This window comes from Camelina sativa, chromosome 2 (assembly GCF_000633955.1).
Source record: "Camelina sativa cultivar DH55 chromosome 2, Cs, whole genome shotgun sequence".
Classification (NCBI taxonomy): domain Eukaryota; kingdom Viridiplantae; phylum Streptophyta; class Magnoliopsida; order Brassicales; family Brassicaceae; genus Camelina; species Camelina sativa.
Window position 1 is genome coordinate 11,910,038 of NC_025686.1, and position 17,481 is coordinate 11,927,518.

Below are 17,481 nucleotides of genomic sequence, written 5' to 3' on the forward strand. Positions count from 1 at the left end.
GTTTGTACGGTCGAGTCTCGAGATAGAGCTTGATCAATACCGTCTGTACCATTTAGCAAGTCCTGTCCATGAAGATAAGCCTCCAACGGTCGCAAGGAATCTAGAACCTTCACCAAGAGAGCCGTTAGCGAGTTGGGACAAGTGGGAGCTCAAGTCAACCAAAGAAGATTACATGTTTATTTTAAGAAGAGATGTCACTTTCATTATGAGTAATTGTGTATAACATCTTGTAAAGAATATTCCGATTGTAATTGTCTATATTTAGTTTGTACCTAGGATCTAAATCAAGTATCCTTCTCCTTTACACTTTACAATCTCTTTACACTTTTACGCTTTTTACACTCTCTTCTCTTAATATTACAATCTGATCTACTTGTTCTACAAGTTAACTTCATCTATTTCTAAACTTACATGTGTATCAGAGCGAGTTCATTCCTTATTCTAAATCTCACACCCACTGATCTCTTCCGCCTCAATCTCTTTCTATTTTGACTTTGAAAGTCTCTTTTCTTTACCCGTTGGACAATAGCTTTAACCAACGGTCACTTCGACATAGAAGGCACTAAGACCTTGATTGTGCCAGTTACTCTCAAAGGAGAGAACTATCTGCTGTGGGAAAGAACCACAAAGACGGCACTGTGTGGCCGAGAGCTTTGGACCCACATTACTTCGAGTGAAGCTCCGAATGAGACACCAACCCACGAAGGCAAAGAAGTTGTTACTAGTGGTGAAGACAAGTGGTTTCAAGAAGACCAAAGTGTTCCTTCCATCATCCAAAACTCTCTTGATGCTCCAATCCTTGAAGCATACTCCTATTGTGAAACGGCTAAAGATCTATGGGACACATTACAAAATGTGTTCGGGAACACCACCAATTTAAATCGTGTGTTTGAAATCAAGAGAGCCATTAACAACCTCAGTCAAGAAGATATGGAGTTCACCAAACACTTTGGGAAGTTCCGGTCTCTTTGGGTAGAGCTTGAGATGCTTCGACTGGCCAGTCTCGATCCAACCATCCTGAATGAGCGGCGAGAGCAAGATAAAGTGTTTGGTCTACTTCTCACGCTGAATCCCTCCTACAACGACCTTATCAAGCATATCTTGAGGTTAGACAAACTCCCAAGCCTTGATGATGTTTGTAACCAGATTCAAAAGGGACATGGCTCCATGGACTTGTTTGGGAGCAAAGGAAAGCTTGTAACGGCTAATAAGGTGGAGATAGCTTCCGCAAACAAAGGCTACTACAAACATGATGACAAGAATTCACCTGTTTGTGACCATTGTAAGAAGGTTGGCCATTTCAAGAGCCGGTGCTGGATTCTTCATCCTCATCTCCGAGTTAACCGACCAACGAATAATCGTGGAGGACCAAGAGCTCATCAAGCGACCATGGTGGGAGAAGCGACGACTTCCGAGCCAAACCATCAAGCCTCCAGAGGGAATGGAACTGCTCTAGCAGCTTCTTCAGAGCTGGTGAGGAAATCAGACCTTTATGCACTCATCAAAGAAATCAAGGAGGCCTCCGGTAACTCTTATATTGCTTTAAAACCAACAAAACCTCTTATTGTTGATTCTGGTGCATCACATCATATGATTAGTGATTCTAAGTTAGTTAGTGACATTAAACCTGCCATAGGTAATGTGATTATAGCTAATATAGAAAAAGTTCCAGTTGAAGGAATAGGCAACTTGAAATTATTTGATAAAACATCTAAAGCTTTTTATATGCCTAGCTTCACTTCAAACTTATTATCAGTTAAAAGAGCTACCACCGATTTAAACTGTTATGCTATATTGGGTCCTAGGACATCCTCATTCTCGAGCTTTAGAACTAATATCTCCCGGTATTTCTTTTAAAAATGATGAGTGTGAGGCTTGTATCTTAGTAAACATTGCAAATCTGTCTTTCCTAAGTCATTGACTATTTATGAGAATTTTTTTGATTTGGTTCACTCTGATGTATGGACATCTCCATGTTTATCTAGAGAAAATCAAAAATATTTTGTTACTTTTACTGATGAAAAATCTAAGTATACTTGGCTAACCTTGCTTCCTTCTAAAGATAGAGTTCTTGAAGCTTTTATTAGTTTTCAAAATTATGTGACTAACAATTATAATGCAAAGATTAAGATTTTGAGATCAGATAATGGTGGGAAATATACAAGTCATGCCTTCAAACAACATCTCAACAAATATGGCATAATTCATCAAACAAGTTGTCCCTACACTCCACCCATTTTGTCAAAATGTGTCACAATCCAATGCAACTAACTAAATATAAGAGTTTGAGATGGATTGGAAGTTTTTAGAAAACAGTTCACCCATTTTGCCCCAAACCAGGCTAAAACCGAGAAAACAGGCTAAAACCGAAAAAACGTTGCTTAGAAGCTGGAAACAGCTTTGTACTAGTGTTTATAAGGTTAAAATTTGTCTCAATCCAATGAATTTGACTAATTATCAGAGTTTGAGATGGATTAGGAGTGTTTAGACAACACTTATACCCATTTTATCCCAAAATAGGCTAAAACCGAGAAAACATTGCTTAGAAGCTGTAAACAGTTTTGTTAGTGTTTCTAGGGTCAAAATGTGTTACAATCTAATGCAACTGACAAATCGTAAGAATTAGAAATGGATTATGGGTGTTTAGAAAACACTTATACCAATTTTGTCCCAGACCATGCTAAAAACCGAGAAAAACAGGCTAAAACCAAGAAAATGTTGCTTAGAAACTTTAAACAGCTTTGTTAGTGTTTCTAGAGTCAAAATTTGTCACAATGCAATGCATTTGACTAATTATAAGAGTTAGAGATGGATTGGAAATGTTTAGAAAACACTTATACCTATTTTGTGCTAAAACAGGCTAAAACCAAGAAAACATGCTAAAACCAATAAAACATTGCTTAGAAGCTGTAAACAGCTTTGTTAGTGTTTCTAAGGTCAACATTTGTCACAATCCAATGCATTTGACTAATTATAAATGTTTGAGATTGATTAGGGGAGTTCAGACAACACTTATACCCATTTTGTTCCAAAATAGGCTAAAAATGAGAAAACAGGCTAAACCGAGAAAACATTGCTTAGAAGCTGTAAACAGATTTCTTAGTGTTTCTAAGGTCAAAATATGTCACAATCTAATGAATTTGACTAATTATAAGAGTTACAGATAAATTAGGAAGGCTTAGACAACACTTATACCCATTTTGTCCCAAAACATGCTAAATACGAGAAAACAGGCTAAAACCATGAAAATATTGTTTAAAATTTGTAAACAGCTTTGCTAGTGTTTCTAGGGTCAAAATATGTCACAATCCAATGCATTTGACTAACTAGAAGAGTTAGAGATGGATTAGGAGTGTTTAGAAAACACTTATATCCATTTTGTTCCAAAAAGGCTAAAACCGAAAAAACATGCTAAATCCGAGAAAACGTCGCTTAGAAGTTGTAAACAGCTTTGTTAGTGTTTCTAGAGTCAAAATGTGTCACAATCCAATGCATTTGACTAATTATAAGAGTTAGAGATGGCTTAGGAATGTTTAGAAAACACTTATATCCATTTTGTTCCAAAAAAATGCTAAAACCAAGAAAACAGGCTAAATCCGAGAAAACGTCGCTTAGAAGCTGTAAACAGCTTTGTTAGTGTTTATAAAGTCAAAATGTATCACAATCCAATGCATTTGACTAATCCATCTCTAACTCTTATAATTAGTCAAATACATTGGATTGTGAGACATTTTGACCCTAGAAACACTAACAAAGCTGTTTACTGCATCTAAGCAAAGTTTTCTCTGTTTTAGTCTGTTTTATCGGTTTTAACCTATTTTGAACAAATTGGGTATAAGTGTTGTCTAAACACTCCTAATCAATCTCTAACTCTTATAATTAGTCAAATACATTAGTTTGTGACACATTTTGAATCATCCAAATACTAACAAAGCTGTTTACTGCTTCTAAGCAATGTTTTGTCAGTTTTAACCTGTTTTGGGGCGAAATGAGTATATTTGTTGTCTAAACACTCCTAATCTATTTATAACTGTTATAATTAGTTAAATACATTGGATTGTGACACATTTTGGCTCTAGGAGTATTTAGACAAGATTTATTACATTTGTGCTAAAATTGGCTAAAAAAAAAAGTAATGATAGAATGCATATGACTTGTAAGAGTACAAGTACAAGATGTAATGCTACAATAAGTCCATAATTACATTCTTAAAACACCAAAGCTGTAACTAAAAATATTTACTATCTTATACTTAATTTTCCGTTAAACTTACAAAAAAAAAAGGAAAAGAAAGGTAAACAACAAAAAACGGTTTGGGATAAAAAAAAAAAGAAGCAACGGGAAAAGATAGCTCATATTATTTTTCATATAGTGAAAAGAATTTATAATAAATATATATCTGTTTTGATAATTATTGTTTTATTTTTTCTACAAACTTATATAATCTAGAAGTTCTCTTTGTGGAAATCAAACTTGGTAGTTGTCTTTCGAGAGAAATCCAAAGCTAGATTTTTTAATTCCTTTACCATTCCGGGCATTCCACAGTAAAAGACTCCTGCAATTAAAATTCATATCAGTATTTAATCTGAATCCATTACTTAATTATGTAATAATGGGTAGATAACGAGATTAATGGTCGAGATTAATTTTTATACCTATTCGTTTGCCGGGGTGATGAACTGCGACCTTCTTGTAAACTTGTCTCCAGTTAGGTTTGGCGAAGTGGGACTTGACACGTGTTCCCGACACGACATCAACACCGTTCTTAGCGTGTTGTAAGGACTGAAGCATGGCGATGAGAGCTACTCTTGCATCACCTTCCTCGTACACGCTCGTGCAATAATTGTGAAGCTCGATGATTCCTTCGTCGTCCAACTCCGAAACCTCATCCATTATCCCCTTGAACCACTCGAACGATCCTTGTTCCCTAGTCACCCAGTAGAAGTAAGCCTTCCTCGTCTTAAACCCTTTACTGTTGTTGTTGTTGTTGTTACTGTTGTTGTTTTCGATGTCGCTGTCGCGTTCAGGAGATTTCATGTTGTTGATGATGTCTTTGAGGATACTGATCATAGGCGTGGCTCCAATACCGAGACCTACTAGAAGAACCACATCATACTTCTTGTAGTCTTGTGCGGGAGCACCGTAGGGACCATCGATAAGGACCTTTGGGAACGGTAGGTTCCCATCTCCTCCGTCTGCTCGGAGTAGACCGCTTTTACCCGCGGTAGGAGGCTTGCAGACCTCAGAGAAAACGGTCCTGAGTTTACGTGTCCAGTCACCGAGAGTGCGGATGTGTACGCTCAAGTATTCGTCTCCAGGAGCTGATGTGATTGAGAAAGGATGCCATTCGAAAGGAGATACGGCTCGGCAGTTCACGAACATGTACTGTCCACTTTTGTATTTGAATCCTTGTGGCTTCGTCATGTGTAGAGACAACACGTTCCCGGGATATACAGCTACCTATTATTACATTTATACGTAACGTTACAAGTCTTTAAAGCATAATTTCAAAGGCAGTTTTCCTACTTTTGTCAAAACAATTACACAAATCATGGCATTTTCCTACGTTGGAAGATTTATATATCTAGAAACCTAAGGATTTCAAGAGATAAATAGAAGTATATCTGACCTTGAGCATCTTAACCGGTTTGATGCTTGATCTGAAAGCACGGATCAGCCTCTCAGATGCATACAGAAGGATGGGTACAGCGAGATACATCCATGTCTACAAGAATCACATAAACACGAAGTGTTATAAACCCGAAGTGTTATAAACCCGAAGTGTTATAAACCCGAAAAAAAGAAATAAATGAAGAAAATAGAATGACGAAGGTTTGAAGAGCGTACCGTTTTCTGATACCAGATCTTTGTGAGGTAGAGCTTGATACCGTGGACAATGAGAAGAGCATAAACAATGATGAACAAATGGTGGGAGTACCAAAAGGCATTGAAACCAGTAAGCTTCTTGAGAAAGTTAGGTAAGTTAAGCTTGTTACGACGGAACCAAGGCGTAGCGAGTGTAAAGGCTATAGCCATTAGCACAACCATCACAATACCAGTCCATCCTTCGACTCCCTTCACAAACCACCAATAACTCTCTGGTTGGTCTCCAAAGTATTTTTCCATAGGCTCGTAGGTTTCCTCATCCGCGGCAATTAAACGTGGGAAATCACACGTCAAATGCGCACCCGCATGGAGTAAAACCCCTACTACAATCCCGCTTGCAATAACCTTGTGGAAGTTGAGATTATCATCAAACGGAACTACAGTACCTAGCTTGGTCTTGTTCCTGAGCCATGTGATGGTATTGCGACAAACAGGCAGCAATATGAGAGCCATGTTGAATTTAAGAGTCTCCGCGCCACCTTTGGCGACACAAACGCAATAACCCATCACGTCATAGGCAGCTTTGTTCTTGTACTGAATGAATTTGTAAGCAAAGAGGCCACAGCAGATGCCAAGCCATAGCATCATGATCCATAATCTCTGCCAGTTATCAAGTATGAAGTATTTGATTTTCTCCGACCATCTCACCAAAGGGTTGGTCTCTTTTGCCGGTTTCAGCTTCTGACTTAGCATTTGACTTAGTATCCTGCTGTCTCCAATCCGCACCGACTGGTTTGGTGCTTGTAGTAGCAACATTTCCAAGTTTTCGATCTGTTTCACCAATGTCCATTTAATATCATTAAACTATCTATAAGACTAGGAAATACAACACTAAGAGCATTCCCACCCCACATACTGTGGGGATGAGTGTCAAAAAATATAATAAAAAAAAATAAAAAGAAAGAGAAAAAAATTTATCTTCAGATAAAATATCTCTGCAGCGACATTTAGAAATCCGGATGAGAAAAAAAACTTTCAGCTATCTTATTTTTATTGGTGGTAGGCAATAAATTTAATTAAATAATAAATTAATATATTTATATTTAAGAAAAAAGCTTTGAGACCTTCAAAACAAAGATGACCGATAATAATGCTCTAAGACCATCACCACTGCAGTAACGCGTTTCTTTAAAAAGAGAAAAAATTATTATTTTAATTATATATATTTATTATGTTTTATTAATAACAACCATTAAAAGTATAACAGCTATCTATATCTTGTGAGTAACGTTGCTTGCCTAAGGAATTGGAGAATCGATTCTTTTCTTTCTCTCCCTTCTCTCATTATTATATTAATTTATGTGAGTAACCATAGTGATTAGTACTAACTAGTGGAGATGCCCTAATATTGCAAACTGATATTTTAAAATACTTTTCATAGGCTTCTCCACTATTTTAAATACTGATATTTAAAATACTTTTCATGATTCATTTCTTCATGTATATATTTTATAATTTTATTGGCCATTTCTCATACTGGAGAACCACCCATCTACAGTTGTCGAGTTATTGTTGATTGATTAGGTAAAAAACCAAGATGGCCCAATAAGTTGAAAATAGCAATCAAGGTGGCCCAATAATTTTGACCACTTTAGATTTCTAGAAGACAAAAGAACCTTGGGAACTTTCCACGTTTTCCCTAGTTTTTTAAGGGTGGTTAAATTAACGACATGCATAGTATATATACCACTAGCGTAATTGAGTGGGTGAAGGTGGACCACACGTACCATAATAAACCCAGCATTGTCTGGGTCCAACTCTTCCATTATCAACGCTGCATATTCTTTGGCTTGCTTTTGAATATTAGAGAGCTTGTTCGCTGAAGCACTAAGACTAATAATCTGCAATTAAATTATTTGAAACATTAATAACATAAGCGAAAAGTAAGGGCTACTCTAAAACGAAAATAAAATAAAGTAATGACTACTCTATCTATCTAGTAACCATTATTGTCGTGTTCACATGCAGTTAATATATTGCTGATGTTAACAGTAAACGTCATCAGATAAAGTCAAGCGGGGATTTGCGCGTGGACAAAATTGTCAAGATTATCAACNTGGTAGGCAATAAATTTAATTAAATAATAAATTAATATATTTATATTTAAGAAAAAAGCTTTGAGACCTTCAAAACAAAGATGACCGATAATAATGCTCTAAGACCATCACCACTGCAGTAACGCGTTTCTTTAAAAAGAGAAAAAATTATTATTTTAATTATATATATTTATTATGTTTTATTAATAACAACCATTAAAAGTATAACAGCTATCTATATCTTGTGAGTAACGTTGCTTGCCTAAGGAATTGGAGAATCGATTCTTTTCTTTCTCTCCCTTCTCTCATTATTATATTAATTTATGTGAGTAACCATAGTGATTAGTACTAACTAGTGGAGATGCCCTAATATTGCAAACTGATATTTTAAAATACTTTTCATAGGCTTCTCCACTATTTTAAATACTGATATTTAAAATACTTTTCATGATTCATTTCTTCATGTATATATTTTATAATTTTATTGGCCATTTCTCATACTGGAGAACCACCCATCTACAGTTGTCGAGTTATTGTTGATTGATTAGGTAAAAAACCAAGATGGCCCAATAAGTTGAAAATAGCAATCAAGGTGGCCCAATAATTTTGACCACTTTAGATTTCTAGAAGACAAAAGAACCTTGGGAACTTTCCACGTTTTCCCTAGTTTTTTAAGGGTGGTTAAATTAACGACATGCATAGTATATATACCACTAGCGTAATTGAGTGGGTGAAGGTGGACCACACGTACCATAATAAACCCAGCATTGTCTGGGTCCAACTCTTCCATTATCAACGCTGCATATTCTTTGGCTTGCTTTTGAATATTAGAGAGCTTGTTCGCTGAAGCACTAAGACTAATAATCTGCAATTAAATTATTTGAAACATTAATAACATAAGCGAAAAGTAAGGGCTACTCTAAAACGAAAATAAAATAAAGTAATGACTACTCTATCTATCTAGTAACCATTATTGTCGTGTTCACATGCAGTTAATATATTGCTGATGTTAACAGTAAACGTCATCAGATAAAGTCAAGCGGGGATTTGCGCGTGGACAAAATTGTCAAGATTATCAACCAAGGATATTGATAGATATATAAATAAAATATGAGAAAAAACTATCAACCAAGTATATAATATATGTACATAAAACTAATAAATATTTGAAAAGATAATTATTGAATGGTGTGTGGTTTCTCACCTCAGCCACTTCTTCTTCTGTTACTCGCCCATCTTCATCTTTGTCCACCCTGACAAAACAGTGATGTCATTTATTAGTTACAAATCCACCAAATGATTAATATTATTATTTTGGTCCTTAAATTCTGATGACCGTTTATTTTTCCATTAAGAGTCAAATATTAAACGACAAATAGTGATTACGCGTAAGATATTTCTTTTGGGTCAGGTGAAATACGTAAAAAAGCTTTACATGTCGAAAAAGACTTGGAGTTTGGCATCGAAGCTTTCATCTGAGATCTGTTCCCAGAATAGCCTGAGCTGTTCCTTTGTGATCGCATCGCCCGAAATGTTATTCCGGCGAGCTAATGCTCTAAAGAGCTGGTCTGCAAACTCTTTAGATTCCTTGTTCATTCCTAGAGGTAAAAAGATAAACAAACCATAAATGAAACTAACAAAAATGGAAACGTACAGTAGAATTGTTTAGCAGAAGTGATTTAATTACCTAAACATTCCCAAAACTGGGATGAGAGTAAGAGGCCGTTTGAGTCAGCGGAGAGTTTATCGAAACGTTGATCGACGGCTGGCCACGCGGCTGTCTTGGTGGCTATGAACTTGAGACCTTTGAGTGCGTGGATGGCGGCAGAGCTAGTGCAGTCAAACCGCCGCACGGCCGGGGAAGGGCGTCTAGAGAACACGCGGCGGAGCTCCCGCGAGGCGTTTTTGATGCGTGAGGAGGTGCTTCGAAAGAAGGATAAGGAAGTGGTGTTGTTGAGGCTGCTCTCGAGCGTCTTCTTCGTGAGAAGTGCTAGCTCTGGATCCTCTAGGTGGGATCCTCCTCCAGCTGCTTGTTGGACGCTGTGGACGGCCACAGAGTCGTCCCTAATATCCAACGTGATCTCCACGTACTCATCGTCGTCACCGTGGCCGCCGGTAACACTATTGCTTCTCTTGGGAAGATCCGCCGCGAATCTCGCGTTTTTCTTGGACGCACGTTTAGGCCGGCCGAGCGGACCGCTAAAGGCGCCGTGGTCGCTAGCAATGCTTTCTGTATCGGAGTTGGTGTCCGAGTTAGCTCCTCGTAGAATCCCAAGTTCATGGTCGGTACTTGAGTTGCCTCGTCTCATTTTCATCAATTCTAACAAACTAAAAAGATCTCACTCTTGATATGGCCAAGAAAACCACGGAGATCTATGCAAATAACACCCGTAATTTTACTATTTTAGTCAATACATAAAATCTATGCTCTCAGAAGGTGTTTGATTTTTGTGTATGGAAGAAACTGATTTTTGTTTTAAATATATTTATAGAGTGACGGAGGAATAGATGAAATAAATGGCATGCAAATTGCCATTTATCTGTGATGTGCTAAATCACGGAAGGTAGTGGGAAACTATGGATGGACCGCACCAGTATGGTCAAAATTCTTTACTGACCATTTATTTTGACTTTCTTTTTCATTTCAGCTTTGGGTCATTTTATACATTTCAACACCGAGTCATTTATACACCAACCCCGTGTGAATTGCTTAAACAAAAACGACAAAACAACCCCGTGTGAATTTTCATAGACGACATCTTGTGAGGAGGTATGTCATTTAGAATAGCAAGATTTTGTCATTTTGTTAATTAGTTACTGGATTTTATATTATTGGATTTGGGTATATAAATTCAGCTCATTATAATAAATAGGTTGGGTTGAACCCGTTCAAGAAAATTTCAAATTCACTTGGGTATGTCACAAGATATGTCACAAAATCCAGTTTTTGTCGGCGTAATGGGCTTTCAATGATATATAACCTTCACGAGAAATTGTTATCCAACAATCAGAAGTTAAACATATCATACTCTGAATCCTTTTCAACTCCATCTTCAGCTTATTCTTCTCGCTCTCCCAAGTTTTAACAATATCCATTGCTGCTGTGTTTCTAGTGTAGTAGTTGTAAGCTGGATTCATATATTGAAAAAAACCCTCTCAGCTCTTCATATTCAACAAGAGCAAAAAGAAGATTGTGTCAAATTATAGATCTACTGAACAACACTCTCATCAATCTTCATTCTCCTAGTCTTTCCATCTCCATCAATTATCATATCAGCTACATTCCTATATTTTGGCTTTTTTTAATGCATCTCATATGATGACGCTTCGTTGGAAATGTTCATGTGGTAGATTCAAACACAATTTTATCACCACAATAGTTACACTGAACTCGATTCTTATCATCGACACCTTTTCCAATATGAGTAAAATGTTTCTACATTTTTGAAGTTTTTCTCCTTGGTTTACAAGATTTTTCGTGAGGCTCACCTCCAGTTTCATCACCAAATCAATGATGGCTCGTTGGTTAGATCAATATCAATCATCACCGTCATCCATCATCATCTCTTCTTCGTCAACTACTTTTGACTCCGAATCTTCTATATTATCTGTAAAACAAAAAAAAATATATATATTAGCCAAAAATAACATGCATGGATTTAGTTCAGATAAAAAAACATGCATGGGCTCAAATATGTAAGTTATAACATAATCTATCGGTTCCACTAAGGAAGGACACAAGAAGCCATTAGCCAGTCTAATTTGTTTTTACGTACATCATAACAGATTATATAATATATATGTTTTTTTTATTAACCCATGGATAACCCATAACCCTGGGGCTTACTAAGAGGTGGCGGTCGGGGCATTACAAGTGGTATCAGAGCCAAACTCAGATGAGTGTGGAGTCAAGTGGACTCACACCATCGGGGTAACTGTCTTGGTACGCAACAAGGATGTTGCGATCTGTTAGTGGGGGTGAATTGTGACACCCCGGTTTCAGAGACATGCGGAGAAGTTTCAAAAAATTGATTTGGCCGCCTATGTCACCAAAGTGCACTTATCTTTTCGGTCAAAGATCCTGAGAGAACTCCAGAGTTAAGCTTGCTTTAGCTGGAGTAGTTTTAGAATGGGTGACCTTCCGGAAAGTGATTGTCGGAACTGTGCGAGTGAGGACAAAACATAGATAAAGATCATGTGGTGACTTGTAGGGACGGTAACAAGTCTTTAAAACCTCTTGGATGTAGCAAACCGACCGTCGGATATGGATGGGCTCACGGGCCTAGTGAGAGGACATGAGACTCATTAAGAAAGATGGACCCAGAGACTGGGATTGGAAATGAGAACCACTAAGAGGTGACAATTGGGGCTTTACAAGTGGTATCAGAGCCTTTACGGTTCTAGGGCGGGTTAGTGAATGGTTTAGAGCAGTTTAGGAATTTAATTGGTTGAATTATTTTCTTGTTGCTTGATGCATGATGTTGTGTGATGGAATTAATTATGAGTGGTTAGTAAATTTGCATGTGGTATGGAGTCCTAGTATCATCCTCTTCGAGCCTTCAATGAGATTTCATTATAAGTTGTGTGTTTCGGTATGCAGTTGAATTGTTTGCTTAGCCTTTTGTCTTGGTAGTGCAAATGGTTAGAGGTGGTGCTGTTGCGGGACGCAGACGTGGTCGTGGACGCGGATGTGGTCATTGTAGGAGTAGAGATCCAACGGTTAATGACACCGTAGTTGATTGTGTGACAGTAGAGAGCATCGACGAGTTGCAGGCATTCTAGGAGAAGTCCGTGAGTGTGGCCGGTGGTTGAAAAAATTATAAAGACGTAAAAAAAGGATGTGAAATATGATCAGATTCCATTTATAAAAATAGCATAAATTGGATCGCACATGTGAAAGTGAAACAAGGTGCGATGTGAAGATGAATATGGCATTTGTTTCTTTATGATAAAACATTTCAGTTTTTGGTTCATGAAACTCAATGTTTGGTCACCTCCCTTTCCTTGTCTTCTCTTCTTTATTTTCCGATTCCGATTAAATGAAGCTGCAAACAATAATAACATTTAGAAGTCCAACCCAAAACTTTTAACAATGGTTAAAAATAACAAAGTAAAACTTACGAGATTGTTAATGGGCTTCTTCCAGTAGAATCCATGAATGATTAGAAAGACAAGATTGCAAGCAATAAGAACAAAGATCGGTAAGGCATGTACTCCCATCCACTCTAAGACAAGACTTGCTCGTTTGTATCCATAAACGTCAACCTGTGAAGATTGAGAGAGAGATTTACGTTTTAACAATGTGATGCTTCCTACTCTCGTAGTATATGTAAGTCATTAAGATACATATATAAGATAATAGCAAACCAAACCATTAGGTATATCGCGGATAACAGAAATCCAGAAGCGCCTGAGGTGACACACATGTAACTCAGTGTGTATAGAGGTTTATTTAGTTGCATTCCTGCAGAGAACCAAAAAACGAATGACACAATGCAAAACTGTGATTCTACCTAAAAAATGACGTGTCAATGTAAATGAGAGATATAGGAGTCAAGGAAAATACCAAAGAGGTCCAGTGCGAGACCTAACATCAGAAGACAAAAAGAACGTAAAATCCATTGATTCAAACGCTTTTTGTGGTCCTGTAAGAAGTTAATTACATAGAAACAATATTATTCTTATATAGATTCCAATTCACCAAAACCATAGACACTACTAGATTAACGCGAGCCTCTTACTCTCTTAAGCTATGGAAGGCTCGTTATAAACCTATCCCTTACTAACGTCTCTCTTACCAACTCCCAACAACTCTAATCTGCTATTTAGAGGAGATATATAGCTAAGAGTTGAGCAGCTGAACTTCTTCAAAGAAAAATAAAGATATATTTACCTTGAAGTGGATGATAATATGACCGTAGTGCAGACCCACTAAGCATGTAACGGTGGCCATCAACGAACTTTAATTGAACAAACTTGCGAGTTACTTTGTGAACAATGATGAAGCAAAACTTGCAATGGAAATGGTTTTTGGAGAGTAAAAGCAGAGACCTTAAGAGGCCTTCAGGGTCAAAAGGCGCTTGACACCAAGAAGGAGCGTCTGGAGGTAATGGCCCATTGTTTGGAGAATTTAAACTGCATTGCTGAAAATATATAAGAGTTCATGTGAAATGGATATAAAAAAAATATTGAGAGAAACAAGACATGGGTTAAATCTAGAACCATGGTTCGTGCATATACGGGTTTCCTGTACAAATGCTGGATTCCTAGAAACATACGGTCAATCATTCCAACTGCATTGCAGCCTGGTCCAGTGTGTCCTCGTACCCCACATTTCACTTTCAGATTCTAAACAGTTTTATGGATCGTCAATGATAAAAAGAGCGGTAAAGAATATGTAAGGAAGGTTGTGTAGAAGGAAGAAACACTATCTAACCAAGAATGTTGATGATCCTTGGTCTTCACTTGAAATCTGATATTCCCAGTCCGGCACGTATAAGCCGTATAACAAGGACAAATATATTGTTGTAATAACAAATGCCACCACCCTGTCAAAGATAAGGATAAAATCAAGCAAGTGCATAACAATTTCTGTATACAAATTGCAAGAATAAGACAGTTACCAATGAAATCTATATTTCTTGATCATAGATAGCTCTGAGCTGACATTGTGGCTTCCCTTTAACCAAATCTCGCACAGTGCAGCAACTAAGTAGGCTATAGCTATTCGCTGAAAACATAACCCAAAAAGGCCTACTAATTTACAATGAGAATGTAGGAACACAAAAAATTTCAATGCTGTCTCTAGATAATATACCTGTAATATGCCCATGAATCTAATTTTATCTACATCTATTCCGTAAGTTAAGTTATTGAGACCATGAATAAATCCTCCTGAAAACTTAGAAAAAAAAAACAGTATAAATGTAAATGTATAACCATCAACACCATGAGTTAAAGGACAAAGTTATCGAACCAAACCTTGGAGAAAAAGACCAAGTAAGAGAAGTTTCAATGATCGCATCAAAGCTTTTCTTGTTGCAGCGAACCTGCATGACAAGTTCTGTAAGCAAACAGATCTAGAGTTAGCGGACTCGGTCTTAAGAGAAAGACAAGAAGAACAGAGCCATAAAAAACATTGAACCCTCTCAGATTACCTTATAAGCAAAGGCAAGAGAGACGCCAACAATAAATAAGAAAAAAGGCATGACAAAATCCGCCAGTGTAAGACCATCCCAAGGTGAATGATTAATAGCTGGTACAATCCCTCCAACATCATCCACAAGTATCATCAACTGTGATTACATTCAAACAATTCAAACTCCACTTACTTCGCTACTTAGGTATCTAGAAAGCGATTAGGAAAAACAAACTTACGGCGACGGTAAGGCCACGGAAGACATCAAGAGAAACTAATCGTTCCTTGTCGGGAGGAAAAGAGGAACGAGAAATCTGAAGAGCAGACTCAATGTCTTTCTTCTCTCGCCATTGATGGTCATCATCATCAATGCCTTTGATTGCTTCATACATCGTCAGTTTTGTTCGCATCCCAACAAATACATCTACTCCAGCGTCTCTATATATAGATTTTTTTAATATATTTTTCCCTATATATAGATATGTATATATAATTAGAAAAATATATCGAAATTTAAAACCTTTATCAAGAAAGCAAACAAGACTTTGGTTTTGATTTGCCTCAACTAGAACGGTTGGAGCTAGCCACTTGAGCCGTTTGTTACAGCTCAATAACTTGGGATTTGCACGTGGCTGTGTCCTGATTGGACCTTATCCGAACTTGATTCGCTCACAGCGACTATCTCGTTATTTTCTTTTCCTTTATGGGCCTGCAAGTGAGAAAGCCCACGCTAAGTAGAATAAAAGGCTAAAATCTTTTTTTTTTTCCTCAAAAAAAGGCTAAAATCTATCATCCAAAATTATCAACGTAAAATGATAAATACAACAAGAAAATCATCTAACTTTATTTTGAGAATTTGTTTTTAAATTTTTTTTATTTTTAACCCTCTTTACATAATCACAATAATTAATTTTTAAATATTTTTTAGGTTTGGCTTCTCGATTTTATATTTAGGGTATAGTTTATAGGAGGTAGGACTTAGTATTTGGCGTATAGAGTTTAGAATTTATTTATTTTATATATTAAAAAAGTATTTTTGAAAATGTACACCAAGAAAGGGTATTTTAAAGGAGCATTTTTCAAAATTTCCCTTTTTAATACCTCTTTTTAAAAATACCCCTCTATATGTTGACCATTTTTAAAACTATCTATTTTTATGTACAAAATGACCAAATTACTCTTTTTTTGAATGATGGTAAGAATATACAGTCATCAAAATCGAAAAACTTTTCCCGCCAAAAAATAAAAATTTTCCCACAAAAAAATGAAAAATTTTCCTGCCAAAATCAAATTTTTTTCCCACCAAAAAAATTGTTTTCGCCAAAATCGAAAAAATTTTCCGCCAATTTTTTTGAAATTTATACCTTATAAAAACATTGTAAACGTTTTTATACATCTTGTAAAAACATTTACAAGTTGTTTAAATACTTTTTTAAAAACCTTTTAAAAATCTTTTGAAAACCTTTTAAAAACCTTATAAAAACCTTATAAAAACCTTGTAATATCATTTACAAGTTGTAAAAACCTTGTAAAAGCGTTTATAAGGTGTTTAAAAACGTTTTAAAAACCTTATAAACGCTTTAAAAAAACATACAAGGTGTTTAAAAGCCTTTAAAACAACATTTTGAAAACCTTTTAAAAACCTTATAAAAACTTTGTAAAAGCGTTTTAAAATCCTTTTAAAACCTTTTAAAAATCTTGTAAAAGCGTTTACAAGATGTTTATAAGGTTTATATAATGTTTCTACCTTACAAAACCTCTTAAAAACCTTGTAAATTTTTTTGGCGGGAAAATTTCCCGCCAAAATTTTTTTTTGTCGAAAGTTTTTATCAAAATTTTTTTTCGAAATTTTTTTGGCGGGAAAATATGTCGGAAATTTTTTTGGCGAGAAAATTTTGTTTTTCATTTTATTGAATAAAATATTTTTCATCTAAAGGTAAAATAGTCATTAAAAATTAAAGTAGGGCAAAAATAAAAATGGCTAAAAAAAGGAGTATTTTTAAAAAAGGGTACACCAAAAAGGGTATTTTTAACAAATTCTCATTTTTAAAAAGTCACACAGAAAAGGAGGTATTTTTGAAAATCCCTTCATTTTGGAATGGACTAGGTGTTAGTTCACGCTACGTGTGAGTTCTTACATAATCGCTATTTTATTTTGAAAAAAAATAAAATAACTTAACATGTTATTATTATTTTGTTTTTTTTGGTGTACATCAAAATTTAAAGACTCTCTGAATTTAAATAAAGTAAAGAAATCAAATTTTGATGATAATATATTTAGTGCATTCAAGTCATATTGTATATTACATGCCATATGCTATATATTTTTGTAGTTATAGTCATATTTCAAAATTATTGTGATACATATTTTCATAAAATTTATTTTGTGGTGTTAGTTATGCATATATTTTTTTTTTTTTT

General features: G+C 35.9%; 2 protein-coding genes and 1 long non-coding RNA gene across 8 annotated transcripts; 1 reads left to right on the forward strand and 2 right to left on the reverse strand.

The window, feature by feature from the left end:
• On the reverse strand, nt 4,220-10,237 carry LOC104722412 (respiratory burst oxidase homolog protein D). Its single transcript, XM_010440568.2, has 8 exons — nt 9,610-10,237; nt 9,358-9,520; nt 9,127-9,175; nt 8,674-8,787; nt 5,848-6,657; nt 5,630-5,725; nt 4,656-5,460; nt 4,220-4,555 (listed from the first exon to the last, which is right to left on the reverse strand). The coding sequence occupies exons 1-8, from the start codon at nt 10,235-10,237 to the stop codon at nt 4,446-4,448; spliced, it is 2,775 nt and encodes a 924-aa protein (XP_010438870.1). The 3' UTR covers nt 4,220-4,445.
• On the forward strand, nt 10,251-11,880 carry LOC104722407. The gene is made up of 3 exons (XR_757204.2): nt 10,251-10,486; nt 10,571-10,692; nt 10,796-11,880. It is a non-coding gene; the product is annotated as an uncharacterized LOC104722407 (long non-coding RNA).
• Nucleotides 12,745-15,549, reverse strand: LOC104722419 (heparan-alpha-glucosaminide N-acetyltransferase-like). Of its 6 annotated transcripts, none has more exons than XM_010440577.2 (13): nt 15,300-15,545; nt 15,080-15,217; nt 14,904-14,985; nt 14,740-14,816; nt 14,546-14,652; nt 14,359-14,470; nt 14,145-14,270; nt 13,974-14,065; nt 13,816-13,882; nt 13,489-13,567; nt 13,295-13,386; nt 13,044-13,187; nt 12,745-12,967 (listed from the first exon to the last, which is right to left on the reverse strand). In XM_010440577.2, exons 1-13 carry the CDS (start codon nt 15,468-15,470, stop codon nt 12,941-12,943), a joined length of 1,314 nt encoding a protein of 437 aa, XP_010438879.1. In that variant the 5' UTR covers nt 15,471-15,545; the 3' UTR covers nt 12,745-12,940. The 6 variants fall into 6 exon arrangements, with proteins under 6 accessions (XP_010438879.1, XP_010438893.1, XP_010438886.1 ...); XM_010440591.1 differs by having other exon boundaries at nt 14,904-15,001; nt 15,300-15,392; XM_010440584.2 differs by lacking the exon at nt 14,740-14,816 and having other exon boundaries at nt 14,546-14,675; nt 15,300-15,546.

Bases quoted from the DNA above. Each gene is read 5' to 3' on its own strand.
- LOC104722412 (XM_010440568.2), bottom strand. From the start codon at position 10,237: ATGAAAATGAGACGAGGCAACTCAAGTACCGACCATGAACTTGGGATT. The intron at 9,521-9,609 runs GTAATTAAATCA...TTTTACCTCTAG, and splicing joins CCAGTTTTGGGAATGTTTAG to GAATGAACAAGGAATCTAAA. The intron at 8,788-9,126 runs GTGAGAAACCAC...ATTTAATTGCAG, and splicing joins CAGAAGAAGAAGTGGCTGAG to ATTATTAGTCTTAGTGCTTC.
- LOC104722419 (XM_010440577.2), bottom strand. From the start codon at position 15,470: ATGCGAACAAAACTGACGATGTATGAAGCAATCAAAGGCATTGATGAT. The intron at 15,218-15,299 runs GTAAGTTTGTTT...ATGTAATCACAG, and splicing joins TCCGTGGCCTTACCGTCGCC to TTGATGATACTTGTGGATGA. The intron at 14,817-14,903 runs GTTTGGTTCGAT...CTAAGTTTTCAG, and splicing joins ACTTGGTCTTTTTCTCCAAG to GAGGATTTATTCATGGTCTC.